Here is a 16,990-nt window from a genome sequence, read left to right as displayed (position 1 = left end):
GACAAATTCATTAAAATTTTGATTGCAATATCAGATTTGACTGTTATTTAATTATTCAAGGATACACAAACATAAAACTTTCAAATGCCAATCATCTTTCTGAATGGAATTATGAGCTTTATAATTAACATTTATATTAATTTTCAATTCCATATTTAACAACATGAAAACCAATCCTGTTTAGAAAAATAAAAAAAAAATTTAAAAATAAACATCATCTTTGAGTCAAATTGTAGTTTTATTTTATTCCTGGTCAAATTTCTAATTTTCTAATGCGAAAAGCACACACCCTCGAATCACAAATAGCCACAATTTGCTTCTCGTCAGTAATATACAAAATGTTGTGATAGCTTTGATCGAAGGCTTGTGTTTACTAAAAATTAATTTTCAAAATACTCTTATCCATTTCATGACTCTGTAATTTTGAATTTGAGAAGAAAAACTGTTCAATCAAGATTCGGCATTTGTTACAGTTGGTTGTTTGCAAATTCCACCATAATGATTTATTTTCAGATTTGTTGTCAGTTCCAGTTTATGAAAATATTCAAGATTTTTTTCTGATTTATTTGTCACTAAATCATTCTAGAATCCATACTAATATATTGATGCTTTTAAATTATAACGTCGTTTGTCGTATGCCAGTTGAACAATTTTCTTGTTTAGATGTTGAATTCGGCTAAGGCCGGCGCGGGGTGGGGTCGTTGCTGATATGGTGCATTTACCATTTATGCAAATGTACAGGCTCAATAAAACCAAGCCTGCAACATTTTCAATTTTGCAATTTTGTACGTATTTTAAGTTTCTTGTTTTTTGACCGTTTGTTTGATTTTATCTCAAAGTTGGCTTTATCTCGAAGTTTCATCAAAAATTTATAATACACTGAAGTAAACCTGTGTGGTATAAACAACTTTAACCATGATAAGAAATCAAAACATGAACTAAAGTTCGATATCGGTGTTTTATTGGTACACCAACTAAGTTCAATTACTACAATTATATTTTATTTCATAACAAACTATATTTATCAATATATCTTGACATAAAATATCATTGATACTGGTATTTTATGACTCTTTCAAATGTTCAAGTGCAATTTTAATACATACGCACAAATGCGTTATTGCCAGTGTTGTTCTTATGATAGATAAATTCAATCTGTGCGATCCTTTATTGAATACTGATTTAAATACATTGATGTGATCTTTTCATATGAACAAAGGTGGGCCAATATGCAATGCAATATTGTCAATGAATTAAACAAAAGAGCAAATATTCTTATAGAAATTTTCTAAAAGAAATACAAAGTTTCAAACGTTAAATCCAATTTTAAAATGCTTTAACATAGTCTTATTTAAAAACGCTATTCAAACATTGGGACTGTATTAAGTATTTACAAGAAAGTAAAATGCGCTACTTTGATACTCAGGTTAAAGCTTAGAACAATAAGAACGTGACGTGCCTAAATGTATAACTGAAAGTTTATAATTTTAATAATTTAGAATCTGAAAAGACAATATAGAAATGAATGGTTCATCTGAAGGGCTATAGGTGTAATGTTCAAAACTGTAAGGATCAGTTTTTAAATTAAAAATATGTATGGTCTGTCTATAGTTAAACATATTTTTTTGAAACAAGGTCATTTTAAACGTTGACAATTAATCAATTAATCAGTTTAAATGACATTTTTCAGTTGGAAGACTCATGCCTTAATTTGCCAAAATGTTATCATATGATTTTCCTTTTGTCTGGTTGTGTAGTAAAGTTGCAAGTAACTATTGGAGCAAACTTGCTATGGTTTTATGGTTTGGGGAATTCAATGACAGCCAAACAGACATTTGCTTTTTTACATTTTAGTGCAAGCAAGCTAAAATACTGCAAAGTACATGAACAAGGAAAGTTTGTCTTATTTTGATTAGAAATCGATGAATCATATTTTAACAGTGCCTTCCAGTGACGGGTTAAAAAGAATCTCAATTAAAAATATGTATGTTATCTAGTTTGTAAATCAATGAGATATCTGATATACCTATAACTCATACTGTAATAGCTATTTAACTATCTGCATGATTTTACAAACTAATTAGCAAAGACGGTTCTAGAATAATGTGTTATTTGTTGTCTATTGACTTATTTATATTACGTCAATAAAAAGAATATTTTAAGATTTTTAGAGCCTACTTTATATTGCGGAAGTATTTAACTGATTCAAACAAACTGAAATGTATCGGACCTCTTTTTCTTTCCATAATCCAACCACATCAATTATTATTTCAATAAAAATTGTATTCATTAATGTAACATCTGTAAGATCATTAAAAAATATTTGATTGAAATACACACCTATGTAGCTATTGCCAATGTTAATTTTGGTTTTGTGCAGACATGCCTGCATATATGTTTCTGGATGCTTTGCAATATTGGTTTAGAGAAATCGTCAAAATTAAATCATTAGTGTTGCCCGAGCAAAGTTGCCTATGTCTGATTAAACTTATACATGAAGCTACCGTCAATAATTTACAATATTGGCACTTGAATATGGTCTATAATATTGGTATAATTATTGTTTCCTCTCAATTTAATATTTCATTGAATAAAACTGGCTTTTTTAAATATAAATCTAGCAATCATCGGTCATATTCTCAGTCCTCCATGTCGTTCTTAGTTAATCCTGACCAACTTACAAAAATTCACTATGCCATCTGTTGATTCATTCTATACTTTTTGAACTAAACGAATGTTGATTAAGAACTTTTTTTTAATAAGTGAATGCATCTTGGTCACTTTCAAGTGTATATTACTTTTAATTAATTTTGAGGGCTTAACAAATACTTTTTATTCACATTATGTTGCACCATTGTTTTAGGTCCATCTTTGAAACTGTTTCATCCTAAGTTATTATCTAATTAGATTAAACAGCGCATACTGTTTAATACATCTTTGGAATGTTTTGAAAACAATTAAACGTAATATTGATGACATTAAAATGGTGTCTAGGCAGGTGCTCTATAGGAATATCTTTTTTTTTATTAGTATCATTTAGTTATAATCAGACAAATGTTGTATTATATGATGAAAATGCTACTATTGATAACATTTCTGATGACATCTCTACTACTGATAATGGTGTTTGCTTTGAAATCAAATTGGCATTATGTTAGTGATAAATTGGCGGATAAAGTGGCGGGCAAAAAGATAAAAGCCAATTTACAGTGACATCATGATGTTTTAAACGGTATGTGCAAAATACAATGAAGAAAAAACTTTGTTCACTGGACCATCTACAATTACAGCTATCAGGATTTATTTGAAAAAGAACAATAAAAGTATTTGATCAGCTTTTGACGAACGAACAAAGAAAATAGAAGTGCGTGTGATAAGAAGAAAAATACTGACATTAGTTCAGCTTTGTTTGGATATTAAAGTGGGTGTATTAGAGAAATTTCATGTTACAGAACAAAAGTTCAGAAGTCTTCTTCAAAAAGCCTTGAAGATTTCAAAGGAGATAGTCAAAAGATGAAGGGAAAGACGTTGTTTCCTTGAGCAAGATCTTTACACTCATTGCTTAGTACTAGTATGTTCAAGGGGTTCAATAAACTTCAAGCTTCCAACACAATGGCACTAAAATAATAAGTATAAATTGACTGTGAGCAAGTACGCAGACAGAAATTCAAAAGGAACAGTTTTTAAATTGAAAGGAAAAACAATTTCCATAGGAATCGGTTTCTAAAAGGAGAAGAGTTTGCTATTTCCTAAGTTAAAGGTAGTTCTATATGAAGAGAAAGTGACATGGCGTATTTTACTTATATACGGACGACTGATCAAATATAAACAGTGCGACGGAGATGAACTTTCCATATTTTCATGGAATTTCCATGTTCTTACTTATGATAAAAAAGTGAATAAAACTATTGCTTATATTATTATAAATCACGATATTTGTTTTATATGAATCATGGACAAATGTTCAAATTATTTTTCCTATTAATGGTTACGTCAGTTAAAACCTTTTACGAAAACATTTGAGGTAAGAATACGCAGATGCAGTAGAGAACATGTGTAAACAAAACCTTTTAATGATAAAATTTATCCATTTTGCTCATTAAAAAGAAAATAACAGACAAGCGTATAAGTTAACAGCTATAATCATATGCTTCAAAATAAAATAACTGTTCTGTTTCATTTCAAACATGAATAAAATAGTTCAATAAAGCTATGTTTGACTTGCACAATTTGTTCATAAAACTCGTTTTTTAATCTTAAGACTTTCTAAAGAACTTACTTTTATTTACACGAAATATGTTTTTTCTTCTTTTTTTCTTCTTTTCATTTAAAATATATTTTGGAAAGCAGACGTTTGCTTGGGGTAAAGCGCTTTTATTTATTTTAAAAAGTATTTTTTCGTGACATAATTTGTTCGACAGATATAGAGATGCTTTTAGCTTTTAGCTTATAATAATTTTATATTGCTTTTAAATAATGCACATTCAAGGCACCCGGCGCACTGTAGAAACCCGCAGTTAGTCATCATATATCTTTTGTTAAAGGACGAATAATAAACGTAGAAAAAACCCGCTAAACATCGCATGTTTCTTCTATGACGTCATGTATGTAATTCTTTAAAATTATAGAGGACACTTCCGTTATTTATGTTGATATCGCTAGAAACGCCGGACGCCGATATTGTTTACAACGTGAAAATGACGGACACGAAGAAATTAGAAAATCGCGCCATCATAAAATTTTGTTGTAATTTGGGAATGTCACCTGTAAAAACATTTTAAAAAATCAGCAGTCGAACAAAGAAAGTAATATTTTACGATGATACGTGTTTAAGTGGCATAAGAAATTTAGTGATGGACATTACTTTGAAAAGACGTAACGGTCATTGACTGCGTAACGTTGAAGCACAACTTGTACGTTATCATGACGTTGCCGTCAATAACTTTTTGGGGTGCGCCACTGTCGCCGATATGTGTTAATGTAAAATTAAATATTGTTGTTATATAAGAAGCTACTAACATGAACTTTTCTGTGTTTATTTGTTATTTATTCTTCTAAGCAGTGTAAGAATTTGAAATCAATATCTCAGATATATTTTACGCAACAAAGATATGTATCATACTAATGCTTTTTTCTTTAAGGCATATAAAATATGTCAGGGTGGGGGTCAGTATACTCTTGCGTAATAAACAGTAAAAGTCACCGCTAAATGTGGTATTATTTTTTTGCTGCACATATGTTTGTGTCCCATTAACAAATACAATCAAATTTCGCATAAACGTTGATACAAAATATCTCAGTATGAATATCAAGTAAAAACTTTCTGTATGATTAAGATACTGCATAATTAATTTAATTTACATTATAGAACACACACATAATAATATGGAAACACAATATATACAAGAAATTACAAATACATATCCATTGTACAAGAAATAAATCAGCTCTTTTTTTTAAATTGCATATATTTCTCTTCAGAAACCATATATATATATTTACAAATTAAGGAAAAATATACAATATGAGTGAGTATATTCCGCAGTCGTAGTTAAGTACATCTGTAGAGAAACCATATAGGAACGAGGCAACCGATTTCAGATAGCATGTAAAACCAGGAAATAGCTGAATACAAAATTTCCATATTTCGAATCAACGAATGCAGGTAACGTTGTCATAGTCAGTCATTCTACTTTAAAAAAATTCTCAGTCAAATTACATCCTGTTTTTTATGCAGGAACGTTTATTCACTTCAGCAAACATCGGTATAAATGTACCTGGAAAATGTAAAAGCAGTGCATCAATTATTACAACTTATTTGTTTAAGCAAAGAATGTATGCGATTTGAATGATTTCTCTAAGTTAGAAATATTTTACGTAACTTAAAAAATTAAATTGAAAAAGTTTGATAAAAAAAAGATAATAATATCAAAATTATAATGCATTCCACTAATTAAATGATTGCAAATATTCATTAGGTGTCTTGAGTTATTGTTTATTTTTGCGAAGAATTCAGCAGGCAGAATTCTAAATAATTTGACTTCTAAAATAACTTAATCCTTACGTCATCAATATATCCAACAAAACCACGCCCATGACAGCTGCCAATCATTATGCCGTTGTATCGAGTGTTGATATTACCTGTAACAAATTAAAGTATTAACCGCATGCATGTTCTTCATATCGTGAAATTAGTGCAGATGCATCAATTTTTGTACGCTTTTTGCTAGCTTTAGCAATTAAAGAAGATGGTGTTCGTAAATTTAACAAATGTGTGTGTATAAAAGATGTTCGTAAAACTGCTTATAAGCTGTCACTATTCAAATAACGTAAGCTGTATATTTTGCTTTTAAAGATTTTATATATTTAATATAAAACAAATAGAAAAAAACACAAATTGGTTTACAACTTTTTTTATATTAGTTGACAAAATAGAAGAAGAAGAAGAAGAAGTAGAAGAAGAAAACACACCTTGAAGTGGAGCAGTTTTTGTGCTTCCATCAACTTCAGCTGTCACAGTGCTTCCGTCATACATTAATTTTACATTTGTCCAGACTCCTTCCTATAAATAAAAAATAAAATCAATCAGGTTCTTTTCCATATCCGTCAAAACTTTTACAACGCACTACAATAAGACATTAGAAGTAACTTTCTGGCACATGGTGATTTACCGCAAATAGGTTTATGAAATCTCAATCAGTTTAAAAGCTAGAAGTATGATTTACAACAATAATTATATAGATTACCGAAGGTGAATCAGAACAACCACTTGGTGTTTGAAATTATTTTTTGTCCAATAGAATTGCAGTATTTTAAATGAATCGTAACACATTGACTTTGGTAAACTTATTGGACAAAAAATAATTTCAAACACTAAAATTCAAACACAGGGTGAATATACGTACATGTGTTAAAGGCTATTAAATTAATACTGTGATTAACCAAATAGTATGTCAGATATATAACTTACCGTGAAGGGTTGTCGAACCTCAGCTTGCTCAGTGATGCTTCCTACTCTTGATTCTATCCTGAATACAATTTCTTTTGTTTGTAGATCAAGAGCAATTTCAACAGAACCAAATCTTCCTCCGATACAATTGGATATTAACACCTGGAATAAAATGACTTGACTGTCAAACCAAGTGTCCCGTTTTGTTTGAAGAAAATGATATGTTTATCGAAGTTCAATTTCCATAAATTATCTTCCATTATTCACAACAGACAACACATTGTTTTTAATTAAATAATTTGGACGAATTATATATCCGCAACTAAAAGACAATTCCTATATTTTTATTTTCTTTGCATTGACATAGAAGGAAAATTAATAAATTAACAGAATTTTCTAAAATTTTGCATGATTAAAGAGAGTCATAATTGTAAAAAATAGAAGTCATTGCCCTACATATTTAGTTCTTAAAAATGGACACTTTAATGTCAAATTCTTGATATTATTAAGATGTGAAAATTTTGATAATTTTTTAATTGCAGATTTAATTCTATAATGTTTACACGAATTTATAGTTTTCTTCCAGATATGTCCCCTTTTTTGAAGAAAATAGCTGTAAGTTTCCTCATTGAAGCATAGAAAACTGTATATTGGATAGAAATGGTTGAAACTTTGCATAATGATTTATAATAAAATAAAAAAGTGATATTGGAAATAAAAGAAGATGCCAGTATAAATGGTTTTGGATCATCTGCTTTTGAAAATGACTTAGAGTAGTAAAAATCTCACTGTCAGCGGCAGTGTACCATGTTCCCAAATTTTTGCCACACATTTCTCTTAATTATATTTATTTCTTGTTACGTTTTAAATTGAATAAGCTAGTTTAATATTGTAGGTAACTATGGGAAATATTTTTTAAATACAAGATGAATGAATAATTAAATGCTTGACAGACATTAAAAATATTAAATATACAGAAATAAATATATCAAAATAGGTCACATGATACTGTTTATATGTTTTGCAAGGTCAGTTGTTATGTTTTATTGTCAACGGCAGGTGACAGCATCTGTCATAAATAACATTTTAACTTCGCCAACTGTTTTTTAAATGAATGAATGTATTATTTAGAAAAAACAAGTTAAACAGGACTGTTTTTTATGAATTTTATTAATCGGAGAGAAAAAATACCTGATCATTTGAAGCCCCACCAGTCGATTTATAGAATCGAAGTGTTACTGTAAGTTTTGTTCCAAAACTTTGTTTCGAATATTGAAAAGCTGCAAGAACACCTGTGCCGTCAAAACGACCAGCATTTTGGAAATTTACTACATTTCCGTTATTGCCGATAGAAATATGGTTTCCGCTGGAATCATCTATTGTATCACTATTAAAATCTATCAATAACTCAGGTCTGCAAACTAAAAAGAAAGACGTTCATTGAAATATTTTGCAGGACGCGCTTTTAAACATTTTTTACGCGTATAAAGACGAGAACAGATTATTTGTTTCGTAACTATGCAACACAGAATCCCGTTACAAAGTACAAAGCAATTGAAATAACGAATCGCCATTTATCATTTTATTGTGATAAAAATAGAATATAAGTACATGTACATGAGTAAATGACTCTCACGGTGTTACATTTCTTCTATATGGCATTTTTTATGTTGACATAATTTTACTTTTTTTGCATTTTAACAAATTAATTAAAACAATATAGATTTTTTTTTGGACGATTGAAGTAATCTATAATGTACAAGTTTCCAATTATACATGCCGTACATAACTAGTATATATAGTATTTAAAAGTACGTGTAGATTGGACCGTAAGAGACGTTAAAGAATAAATTCATAACGCACATGTACACACATGCACGGGTATTTCTGATGCCATTGCTAGGGAAAAATCAATGATTTATTAATGTTATTAACGTGCTTAAAATGTTATGAATAGATAAAAATCTATCTCTGATGATATGTAATTATATCTAAGAATATTTTTATGAAATACAGGGAAAAAGAATCTAGGGCTAAAGAAAGTCCAAAACAATAATATTGAAAATGTTGAACACCAGGTAGATATAATATCAGAAGGATTCGTTTAAGTTTAACTTAAAGCATCAGGATCATAAATATATAGGGAAGTTACATTTTTGAAAGCATAAACTTGAAATAGACAAAAGCAGAATCCCTAAAGAACGCCCAAAATGGCAAAATTGAAAATGTTGCATTTCGGTTTGATTGAGCCTGTTCATGGATGGCACTAGAAATTTCAAGCTACCGTCCATGCCTAATGTCGATTTTTTATATTTTGTGCAGAATATATTGAATAAGAGAAATAGAAATTTAATAAACAACACTTGGGAAGAAGATAATTACCAAAGACTTGTCTTAGATCTATATTATGACAAGCACAAGCTTCGGCACTGTAGAGTGTACCAGGAGGACATAATCGAGGCTGCCAGTCAAACCCAGGAATAAAGTGCTCATACATATGCTTCTCGTGATGTGGCCGCGACTGACAGGCTGAAGTAAGATGTACAATACAATACAATTAATTACTAGTATAATAATAATGATAATATAATATAATTTAACGAGATAACTCATTTGAATACCATATCAATCTTCCACGAGACCCTCAACAAGGAACAATATAAATTTAACACTTTCAAACTATTACATTACATAAATGTTAATACATACATGAGATTATCAATTTGTATACGTCGATGTGTGATAATATCTCAAGTATAAGGTTTTAAAAAGGGTCACAGATGTAGCAGTCTTGATATAATCAGGAAGGCCGTTCCGAATACAAGATACAGAATAAACAAAAGACTTACGAAATTGTGAAGTATTTGGTCTGTAAAGGTGTAAATTTGAATCAAATGATGAACGCAAAATGCTATTATGAACATCTGACGATAAATTGAAATTATTCAATAAACAGGAAGGCACCTAGCTGATTATTCGTTATCTTAAACATCATAATAGCTTTTGAAAAACAACTCTTTGTGAAAAGGTCATCCAGCGGAGCTCAGATACTAGTTCAGCAGATGGAGTGCCATAATCTTTGTCAGGAATTAGTTTTGGAACTTAATGAGTTTATCGTCTAGAAAAGACATACAATTACGGTAAATTATGCAACAATAGTCAAGATGTGATTAAATATATGCATTGTAATACATTTTACGTACATGTATAGATATGAATAATTTTATACAGATAATAAATATAACAATGTGTTGCATTTTTGAGTACATTATCAATATGACTTTGATAAGACAATATGTTATTAATTAAAATGCCCAAATAATTTTCTTCAGAGCTACAAACAAATTGCTATGTTTAATACGAAATACAAGGATTACTTTTATAAATATACAATATAGTTTTGATTGTGTTTTGAGGAAATATACAAAACCTTAGTTTTGTTAGCATTGAAAGAAATGCGATTCAAATCACACCATTTGCTGGCATTTAAAAGATCACGAGTAAGAGATTCAACTACTCTAATAAGGGATACATCAGAAGTTGAAAGGGTGGTGTCATCAGCAAAAGTATCAGTTTCTGTTTTTCCTAAGACAAAAGTAGGTCATTGATATAGATTAAAATAGTACAGGAACTAGCACTGAGTCCTGGGGAATTGCAGTAGTTACTAAAATTGACTCTGAATATAAAAGTATTATTACAGAAATGACAATAATTCAAAACCTGGTGAAAAAGAAAGGGGTCTTAATGTATGATGTTTAATGAGAGTTTGAGTTTTAAAACTATTACAATATACTTATGAGTAAGGAGTCACAGGTAAAACTAACAAAACGTTACGAAAAGTCGGATTTCCTGTCATTGTTTAAGACAACGAATTACTGAAATTCAAATGTAATTACATTAACCTTTGTTAAAAAATAGCATGACATAAAATTTTGAATAGTTTTGGAGAAAAATAATAAATTAGATCTATAAATGAAAAAACCAACACTTTATTTGATTTGGATTATTTCTCAATTAGAAGAACGACTTTTCAATAAATACAGTTGAGAGACATTGTATGATATTTATTTTAATAACAAACACATGTCCAATAAATGTGATGGTGCATAAAAAGTAAATGTCGCAAAATTATTTCATTTGTGATTTCTATTCTAAATCAACATATTTCTACCTTGATTTTAATAACTACATGGCAGTTTTATTTATCGTTGAACATTTAATATTAGGGGAGAATTTTAGCTTAAGAAATCTTGGCTAGTTACTAGGCGATCGTCTGCTGTACTCCACATTGGAGTTCAGGAATACTGTTGACACGAACAATGTATTCATTAACAGCAATCTCAGGGCCAATCATAACCAATGCGATGAACTTCTTAATCTATCGATGTCTTAAGAACAACACATGATTACTGTTTCTACAGGATTTCTTAGAAGCAGACGTCCAGGGCGCCAACAATTTTTCTGAACATTCTAAACATCAACGTCATGGAATCTCACCAAAATATTTCGACATAAATGTGATAGAAGCTTTAAGGGGTAAAATTAACCGCCTCATAAGAAGTTTTTGTGCAGTGCCAAAAACCATCGCAAACGAATATGCGAAATTGTCTAACAGTGAATAATTCTACCCTAATATTATGAAAAAGATTGGGACACATCCATGCTACAACGCTGCATAGCTGTAATAAACAATCAGGTTGGGCATGCGATATTAGAATAATTTTCAATGATATAAAACTTATCTTGCGGCATTGACCTTGAACGCAACGCACTATCACATTTATTGGGCATGTTTATTAAATTTGTGTTTCTTAAGAAATTTAATAAATGTAATATATCATGTCTCTTAACTGTATTTATTGAAAATTTCAGCATAACTGCACCAAAATTGACACACATATAAAACCATTTATGCATACACAATTATAATAATTGTTAAGTGTACATACAGCCTTAACATGTCAATGTTATGTTAGTATGGTTGATGTAAGTACATGTACTTTGTATTAATGTATTAATTACATCTGAGAAGGGTTGTCGTTAAAGCAGCAAGCCTCCACAGGACAACAAATTTTAAAACTAATTAGGCAAGTAATTACCATTCTCTTGATATAAACATTTTTCATTTTACGATCTGGCAGGGGTACCATGACCAGCTTTTCATTTTAATTCTTTTTAAATCATGGATAATGATTATTCTAAGATTATCAAGTCAATTTGTATTCCACATTAAACATCAAGCAACCGCTCCACCAACACACACGCACGCACATAGAGCACAACATAATGCTTACGGTTTTGTGTCGTTGTTAGCATGAACATTATTCCTGAACCAAAAGGGTTTATTTGACTAATGTCGAGTTGTCCTGTTCCTGCAAAGTCCATTTGTGCTATAAAAAGACCAATAAATGTTTTAACATACTCGAATGTCTTTAAATGTAGGCGAACTGTAACTTACTTATTCGCACAATGTTTAAAAATTAAAGAATTTAATCTATTTTTAAGAAAAAGAAACAACAAAAACAGTAACCCCCACCCCCAATAAAAACAAAAAAAAAACAACAAAAAACAACAACAACAACAAAAAAACGACGACAACAATAAGAAAAAGAGTTGAAGAAATGAGTATTTATTTAGAATCAGCCACTTTGCTTGCCTACTGAAGGCTGTTTATTTGAGCAAGTGTAAAAAGATATATATAAATGAATAAATATAAAACGGTACTTACATTGTCCCTTTGTGACAGCCAACAATGCAGACATTGTTAGAAACGTTAGCAGCCGAGTCATTTTAGCTGTACATGAAAGATCTTCAATTCAGACAGCACAAACCTGACCATCAAAAATTTGAAATTCATATCAACACTTGCCCAAAATTATTAAATACTAGTAGTTAACCTTCAATAAATCGTATACAATTAAGATAGTTTTGTAATCTTTGATTTTGATGAAGGCTAAATTCATTACATGTACTTTATTTTCTATTTTGACTTTGCACAACATGTATAATACCGAAATTTAAAGCATCTTTACTTATAATATACAACATATTAATATGATATTGTAATAATTATATACAACATATTGTTATAAAAAACAAATTTTGCATGATATCATTGACATTAAGTGACATATCCATATCCAGCAAATTGAATACACATTGCTTATTATAATAAAATGCATTTACAGCCTATTTAAATAAAAAAAATATTTAGTAAATAAGATGATATACATACATGTATAGTATACCAATACAAATCTAGAAAATACATTATACTTACGACTTACGTAGAATTCGTTTGTTTTTCTTTCTGTGCTCTCTCTGTGCTTCATAAAATGTTAATTTCAACCGCATGAATGCGTTATACATATAAATCATATTTAAAACCTACATTTGGAAAAATGGGGTTGTGCCAAGTCAAGATTTCTCTATATTTACACAAAAACATAGTAAATAAAAATTCACTTTCACAAAACGTGAATATATTATAGAATTGATTATTCTTTAAAAATGTAAATCATGCCCATAAAATGCTCGAGTGATGAATGTTATTGTTTTGTTCTTGTCACAAGCTTCATAGATAATGTCAACAATTAAAGTTAGACTCAGTTTAAATTAAAAAGAACGAGTAATAAAACATCAAGGACAGTTTTATGTCATGGTAAGTACAGTTACAGTAAAACAGTATAAACTGTGTTTCAGATGTCATAATATTATGATGTAAGGTTAAATTCAACTAAAATGACATAATTATTGGTCACACATACATGCCCACAATTTGACCTTTTTTTTAAAAAAGAAAATATGGTTTGTTAATGGTCATAATGATATGTCTTTTTGATAGCACAACTTTGGCAAAAGAATTTCAAATGTGGGTTACTTTCAACAGAAAATGCGCCGCATGATTATTACTTGAAAAATACAAACGTTTCCATGGTCGTGACATAGGTGCTGTAGATGCAAGAAACATCGCTAAGCAAATATTTATTGTGACTGGATCTCATTAACAGCTAGCTGTTCATACAATTCGCAAAAAAGTGCTAGATGGATTCCACATCTGCTAACAGATCAGCAAAACATTGCGCGTATTCGTTGCTTAACCCGTTTTCAAGTTATACTATTTTTACTTCCTTCAAACAATCGTTTTCCATAGACGCAAAATATCCACTTTTATTTTATAACATCATATATGACTTTGAATAAGAAGCATGATTTACTGCAAAATGGCACGATTTATTCTGCGAGTCCATAATAAAGATACAAGAATATGAAAAAATTCACATACATCAGGAACGAATTTTTATTATTTTGCTTTGTAGCAAAGCACTTTTTTTACATTTTCATCAAATGAAAAGACAATGTTTTACGTTTGCGAAAACCCTTACTTGTTTTAACTTTTCTAACTTTTTTGGCTACTTTATGTCTTATAAAACTCCGAATTTATATATTTTCCTTCAGTACCAGCAATTAGAATGGCAACACCTGCGATGTTGTGAGACAAACCGTAATACATATTGTCCTCTTTGAAATGCATGGTCCCCAGATTTTTTTACCAATATTTTGCTTTAAATCTTTCGATTTGGTTCAAAAAGTGAAGTCTTGTCTCGTCCACATTGTGACAGTTTCGAACGGCAGTTTATTCCAACACTCCATATTCACCAGACTTTCTCCATGCGACTTATATTTGTTAAACAAGATCAACGAGGGAGGGTAGCATTCAATTAACGCATCCCATAACACAACACATCAACACAGGACTACCGGCAAGACTAACGGTCGACAATGCGCCCAGCGCAAATACTTGGTATGTATACAATTTCCCTCATATAATACACAGACAAGAATAGAGGTTGGATCAAAACACTGTCTGAATTTTGCATATCTGTTGTAGATTTTTTTTATATTAAAAGATGTATTAACATGTGCTAAGATACATACATATTTGATCATTCCTCGTAGCCGTCTACCTAAGGGCAGAGGTAAATGATGTTTCTACCTTATGTTCTTGTTATCATTTTAAATAATTTATGGACATCATTTGTCATCAACATTAACTAACTACTAGTTCTCTGCGGTCTGAAGACCGCAAGGTATTTTGAGGCATGGAGGAGCACGTGACCTGTTTTCGGTACATGGAGGAGCATGTGATCTGTAAACCGGACATGATTGGTTAATTGACCTTTTTGAAAACCTAGCTAAAAACCGTTTGCCGGTACGTTACGGATTTACCTCTAAGGAATTAGTCAGAATTACACCTCATTACAACAAAAAACTATTACGTGATATTTCTAATTTTCTATAATTATTTTACCGTTTAAGGTGGAAAAACTTGAATGATGTGTTTGAAAATTATCAATGTTTTGTTTAATATCTATCTCAAATTTTACAAACAATAAATTGTTTACACTGAAAATCTACAAATCTAAAATATTCGTAGTGGCATCTGTCATACCAAATACAGATATGTTCTGCGTAAACTTATGTGTTTACTTTAATTTTTTCTTGCTCGGAATTATTCAGAAAGTGGTTTTTAATGATTTTCATGTTCGACCTTCTCCGGTCTCAGGTCTTCAACGGTCACAAGTCTTCTATATTGATCGATTATTGTCAACTATATTCCTGATACAAACGTTTATGTAAACACGCATCCACTTCAAAATTGTGGTGTACGGTAAAACGAGCGAACGACATTTCCGAGATAGAGCAGAAACGCCGATTTAAACGGATAATTGTAAGTGTTGTTATGTTTTTGTCTTGTTATTCATTTAAGTTGTATACTTTTTCGAAAAATGGAAAATGTAGTTCCGTGTAGGATTGATTTAAGGCTTCCAATGGTCTAAGCTGTAACAAAAAGAAAATTATATCAAGCCTGGGGAGAACTTTTCTTCCTTATGAAGCGAACAACGATTTGTAGAATATTGAACTTCCAAACCTAAATTTATTTAAAATGCCATACCCTTCTGATTTTAAAAAAAAAGTGTATTAGGAAAATATCAACACGTAATAAGAACTTGTCCTTCGTGCAACATAAATTACTCCTGAAGGATTTCTTACATTTGTAAATCGATAGTTTTTGAAAGTAGTGGAGCCAATTTAAATGAATAACAAGACAAAAACATAAACAACACTTCAATTATCCGTTTAAATCGGCCTTTCGCTCTATCTCTGAAATGCCGTTCGCTCGTTTTACCGTACACCACAATTTTGAAGTGGAGCGACAGTTTGCCGGGCGTGGTTTATTTATCCCCCGAAACAATGTTGAAAATAAATAAATGAAATATCTTTATATTATTAAGAATGTTCCCCGCAGGAAACCATGGTATATATGATACAATAATTGGAATTCTTGTGAATCTATGGCACAGAAATATGCATGTAATGGACATAACTTGTTCAGTAAATTTATCTGTGTTTTGACAATACATACTAACATGCAACAATCATTGAAATCTTGCAAAAGTAATCTTGCAGAGACCATTAAAATGCTTAAAAGGAGACATTACACTATCATTTAATCATTTGATTGGAGCAAAAACAAATCATGTATTTTGATATAACATTCATAGAAAATACAAACACAATCATTGAAATCGTTCAATTTCCAAAAATCAATTTCAGATTCCCTAAAAAGAGGAATTAACTCTCAATAATAAGATGATTTGCAGCAATAATCGAATTTATGCTGTTTTGATATAACAATACTTACATGCCTCATAAAAATCCTTCATAAGTTAAACTTTAAACTGTGCAAACCAAAAATGTCAAAGATTTGCTTCAAAAGGGGTTTAACTCTTATAAATAACAAGGTAGCCTTGGTGATAACTATATCCCCTGCTGAAGTAGAGCATTGGAATGGATAACAATTAGACCTCAAAATATGACAGAGAATAATAATCTATATGGAAAATGGGCAAGTACATTTCGCTATGCAGAGTGATGACCATTTGTGCCCAGATATTTTAAAAACTTTTCATTAGTTTAACGGACACAAAATGTGGACTTTTTTCATTTGACCATTACGCGGCCTTGAGCTTGGGGGTT

General features: G+C 30.4%; 1 protein-coding gene across 1 annotated transcript; it reads right to left on the bottom strand.

The window, feature by feature from the left end:
- Window positions 1–5,037: 5,037 nt before the first annotated feature.
- Window positions 5,038–13,302, bottom strand: LOC132730223 (uncharacterized). Its single transcript, XM_060716091.1, has 9 exons — window positions 13,230–13,302; window positions 12,678–12,780; window positions 12,244–12,339; window positions 9,332–9,478; window positions 8,141–8,370; window positions 6,971–7,111; window positions 6,472–6,562; window positions 6,065–6,141; window positions 5,038–5,777 (listed from the first exon to the last, which is right to left on the bottom strand). Exons 2-9 carry the CDS (start codon window positions 12,736–12,738, stop codon window positions 5,748–5,750), a joined length of 873 nt encoding a protein of 290 aa, XP_060572074.1. The 5' UTR covers window positions 12,739–12,780; window positions 13,230–13,302; the 3' UTR covers window positions 5,038–5,747.
- Window positions 13,303–16,990: the final 3,688 nt, after the last annotated feature.

Source organism: Ruditapes philippinarum, unplaced genomic scaffold (genome assembly GCF_026571515.1).
Source record: "Ruditapes philippinarum isolate M1 unplaced genomic scaffold, ASM2657151v2 ctg3469_1_1_1_1, whole genome shotgun sequence".
Lineage (NCBI taxonomy): Eukaryota > Metazoa > Mollusca > Bivalvia > Venerida > Veneridae > Ruditapes > Ruditapes philippinarum.
The sequence above is the reverse complement of the archived record's forward strand: the minus strand, read 5'-3'. Positions and strand labels throughout refer to the sequence as shown.